The sequence below is a fragment of the Cajanus cajan genome, chromosome 1 (assembly GCF_000230855.2).
Source record: "Cajanus cajan strain Asha chromosome 1, NIPB_CcT2T_4, whole genome shotgun sequence".
NCBI lineage: Eukaryota > Viridiplantae > Streptophyta > Magnoliopsida > Fabales > Fabaceae > Cajanus > Cajanus cajan.
The window spans coordinates 62071737-62075796 of record NC_138517.1 but is presented as its reverse complement, the minus strand read 5'-3'; the positions used below and the strand labels follow the sequence as shown (position 1 = coordinate 62075796).

Below are 4060 nucleotides of genomic sequence, written 5' to 3'. Positions count from 1 at the left end.
CAAATGACGTCTTATTTATAGGGGTGAGGCGCAGTACGGCCCCTGGGGTCAATACGGCCCGTATTGAGTTTTTGTACTTCAATACGGCCGTATTGAATTCAGTACGGCCGTATTGAAATACAGAAACTTCAATACGGCCGTATTGGTTTCAGTACGGCCGTATTGTAGTACAAAATGTGCAGTACGGCCGTACTGAACTCCAAGGAGGCCATATTGAGCTCCAAACCTCCCACTTCCTTATTTTTAGGTACTCTAAGACCTCTAAACCTACAGATAGCCATCCTATGGTCTTCTAGGAGTCCTTCTGGCTGACTTTCTTTCGATCTTTGAGAGTCTTCGAGTCTTATTTCCGACCCGGACAATTTTAGGGGTCTACAGGGCGATACTTCTATTTGCCAACTGTATTACCACACCCGTAGGTTGCATAGGACCAAGAGATAGAGATTTAAAAATGGACAGAGGCATGATATTTATAGAAGCACCCAAATCAAGCATGGAATTTTCAAATTTAATGTTACCAATAATGCAAGGTATACAAAATGTACCTCGGTCCTTACATTTTCCAGGAATGTGCGGAACAGATTTACCTATGAGTGCTGAGACATTTCTACCCATGTTGATTTGCTCATTACCCTTCATTTTCCTCTTATGAGTGCACAACTCCTTCAGAAACTTATCATATCTGGGAATTTGCTTGATGGCATCTAGTAGAGGTATGTTCACCTCCACCTTCCTGAAGGTCTCCAATATCTCCTTATCCACCTCTTCCATCTTTTTGCTTGGAAAAAATTTAGGAGGAAATGGAAGAGGGATAAGAGTGAATTGGTGCTGGAAAAAGGTCCACCTGCATGAAAATTTTGGGCACCAACTGGTTCATCATTTTGCTCAAGTGCAGATGATGGAACTGGTACTGGTATAGGTGCAAATGATGGAACTGGTACTAGAACAGGTGCAGATGCAGATGCTGATGGAGGTGGAGGTGCTGTAATCTGTTTCCCCGACCTTAATGTGATGGCACTCACATTTTTCGAATTCTGCACAGTTTGAGAAGGCAACTTATCTGAATTTTGAGATTGTGCCTGATTGAGTTGAGTAGCCATCTGCCCCATCTGATTGGTCAAGCTCTGAATGGAAGCTCTGGTCTCTTGCAGGAATTGCATATTTTGAAGAGTCATCTGCCTCACTAACTCCTCCAATGAAGGTTCAGAAGTAGAAGGTAGAGGAGCTGGTGGTGCGGGAGCTTCATGTTGTCTCTGCTGCTGTTGTTGTTGGATAGGGGGAGGCACATATCTGCTAGGACCAACATTGTTTTGGAAGGGAGGGGATGGTTGTTATTGTTGTTGCTGTTGCTGGTTAGACCATTTGAGATTGGGATGATTTCTCCAACCTGGATTGTACCTATTGCTGGAGAGGTCATAACTTTGCTACTGTTGTTGTTGGACAGGAGGTCTATTGTAAATATTTGTAGCATATGCCTCTGGATGCTCATTTACTCCTAACTGTTGCAGAGAAGGGCATACATTTGTGTGATGATCAATTGAAGAACAAAGGCCGCAAACCTTTGCTACAGATGCAGATTTTTTATTTGCAGCAAGTTGAGTCACCAGGTTGACCAATGCATCAAGTTTACTCTCCAGCTTTTTATCCGCATCAGTGGCCACATCATGAACTCCTCTGACAATAATTGCATTGTCATTTCTGGTACTAAATTGTTGAGAGTTGGAGGCCATTTTTTCTATCAAGTGCCTAACTTCAGCTGGGGTCATGTCACCAAGTGCTCCACCACTTGCAGCATCTATCATACTCCTCTCCATGTTATTCAACCCCTCATAGAAATATTGCAGCAACAACTGCTCAGAAATCTGGTGGTGAGGATAGCTTGCACACACAACTTCTTAAATCTCTCCCAGTACTCATATAAGCTCTCTCCACCAAGTTGCCTGATTCCTGATATATCTTTTCTGATTGCAGTGGTCCAGGAGGTAGGGAAGAATTTCTCCAGAAACATTCTTTTCAGATTATCCCAGCTAATGATGGACCTAGGAGCCAAATAATACAGCCAATCTTTAGCAACTCCATCCAATGAGTGTGGAAATGCCTTCAGGTAAATGTGATCCTCTTGAACATCAGGAGGCTGATGGAATAACAATAAGGCCGAGAAGACCAAGAGGTGATATATTAAAGGAGGCAAGAGGAATGGGTTAGTGAAGCCACTTTTGGACCTTAGCTCCTAAGTTCTTATTAGCATGGCATTTATTTTATTCCTATTTTTCCCTTATCTTTGATTCCAAATTTACCCTTGTACTTTGGGGTATTTTAGTCATAGAATTTATTTTACTTGTATTTCCAATTTTACCCTTGTATTTTGGGGTATTTAGGACTTAGAATTTATTTTTCTTTTGTATTTCCCATTTTACCCTTGTATTATGGGGTGCTCTAGATGATTAGGGTTTTTAATTTTGGGCTAGGGTGTTAATTAGAGGGTGACGCATTTTTGGTGCTTATTGGGTCTATTTTTGGTGTTAGAAAGGCTTAGGCCCAAGTGGAGGGCAAAGGTTGCATGGTCTTATCATGCACCTAGATATAGCCAATCTAAACCCAAAGATTCCATCCTTGGCCACCAAGTTGCATCTAGGGTTCATTTGCATTTTATTTGGAATGCATTTGCCTACTCCAAATGCAACCCTAGATGCCTCCCCTCCTATAAATACCCAACACCCCACACCTTGTAAATACTTTGGATTATATGATATTGAGTGAGCATTTTATGCCTCAAAATCCCATCCTTAGTCACTAGGTTAATTCGGCTAGCCTACTTCATTCTCCACCCTTGGAGAGTGAAACCCTAGAGTGGCCTCCACCTACACTTGGAGTGAGCCAACCATACATTTTTCCCCACCTTCACCTATTCACGCCAAAATCCATCTTCCACCTTAAACGTCCCTTTTCTAAATCCTTTGGTGAGCCTAGATCTTTGGGCAAGGAGTCTCTCTTCAAGGAGCCGAAATCATCCATGGAAGGGAGGATTCCATCAAGTGGTATCTAGAGCCAAGGTTCATCAAGGGTAATATCTTGTCTTTCTTGTCTTCTTGGTTGTCTTTTTTTCTATTCGGTCATTTTCTTCTCCTTGTCTTCTCTTGTGTGGCCGAATAGTTTTGGGTTCACACCTTGTTCCTTGTGAGCCTTCCTTTCCATTTTAGGTTTCCATTATTAGGTGTTGCCATGCTTTTTCATTTTTAGGTTTGAGTCTCATATGAATATGCTTTTTGATTTTTGAATCTTTTAAGTTTTGTCAAAGTTTTTTTTCCTATATTTTGTCAAAAAAAAATTCCATGTATGTATGCCAAACACTTTGCATGAATGCATGAATCAAAAATATATGATAGTGGGCGTGACATATAGAAGCTTTCTAGGGGTCATTCATGCATGCTACTTAATCCTAGCATGTTCTTTGTATTTTTGAGTTTCCATGTGTGAAATGCTTCCTTGCACATGCATCTAACTTGCTGCCCACTTTTCCCTTGCATTCCACTTGCTATGGTCTTTATTTGATGCTTAATAACCCTAAAAGAATCTAAGAGGTGTGCTGGAAATTTAGTACAAAACAACTTGCCCTAAATAGTACAAGACCAATTCCACTAAAAAAATTCTCTAAAACCCTCTAAGAACTTGCCACTTGTCTCCTTTCTCTTTCTCCTAAATTTGACCTAATTTTTCCACCCATAAGTGCAAAACCTAAGCAACAAATGGGCTGAACATTTAAAAAAATTGGACCCAAGGAATATTAAAAAAAAAATTGACGTGAAAGAAAAGGAAGAAAAGAAAGAACAACAAAAAAAATTTGACCAAAAAATGACTTGTTGCTAGACTTGTGGACTTGGACTTTTACCTATGCATTTGGGAGTTGGACTTAAGACCTTATTGACCTTATTGAACCTATTTTGAGACCTTAAGAGTGGCTGGACCGAAACACTTAAAGGACTTAAGCAAGTGGACTAAACACTAACCCATTCTAGTGTCATTCTAGGATTACTCTTTTGTGTGCTTCCTTTTTAATTGT

At 40.5% G+C, this 4060-nt stretch overlaps 1 protein-coding gene across 1 annotated transcript; it reads right to left on the bottom strand.

Annotated features, from left to right (window-relative positions):
• Nucleotides 1-372: 372 nt before the first annotated feature.
• On the bottom strand, nt 373-1814 carry LOC145955162 (uncharacterized). The gene is made up of 3 exons (XM_083069873.1): nt 1429-1814; nt 845-1290; nt 373-704 (listed from the first exon to the last, which is right to left on the bottom strand). Exons 1-3 carry the CDS (start codon nt 1812-1814, stop codon nt 373-375), a joined length of 1164 nt encoding a protein of 387 aa, XP_082925999.1.
• Nucleotides 1815-4060: the final 2246 nt, after the last annotated feature.

What these genes read in the sequence shown, in the direction of transcription:
- LOC145955162 (XM_083069873.1), bottom strand. Translation starts at nt 1,814, where the DNA reads ATGGAGAGGAGTATGATAGATGCTGCAAGTGGTGGAGCACTTGGTGAC. An exon ending in CCTCCTGTCCAACAACAACA is followed by an intron (nt 1,291 to 1,428) that starts GTAGCAAAGTTA and finishes TGGTCCTAGCAG; the next exon opens with ATATGTGCCTCCCCCTATCC. An exon ending in TGCCCAAAATTTTCATGCAG is followed by an intron (nt 705 to 844) that starts GTGGACCTTTTT and finishes TACCTCTACTAG; the next exon opens with ATGCCATCAAGCAAATTCCC.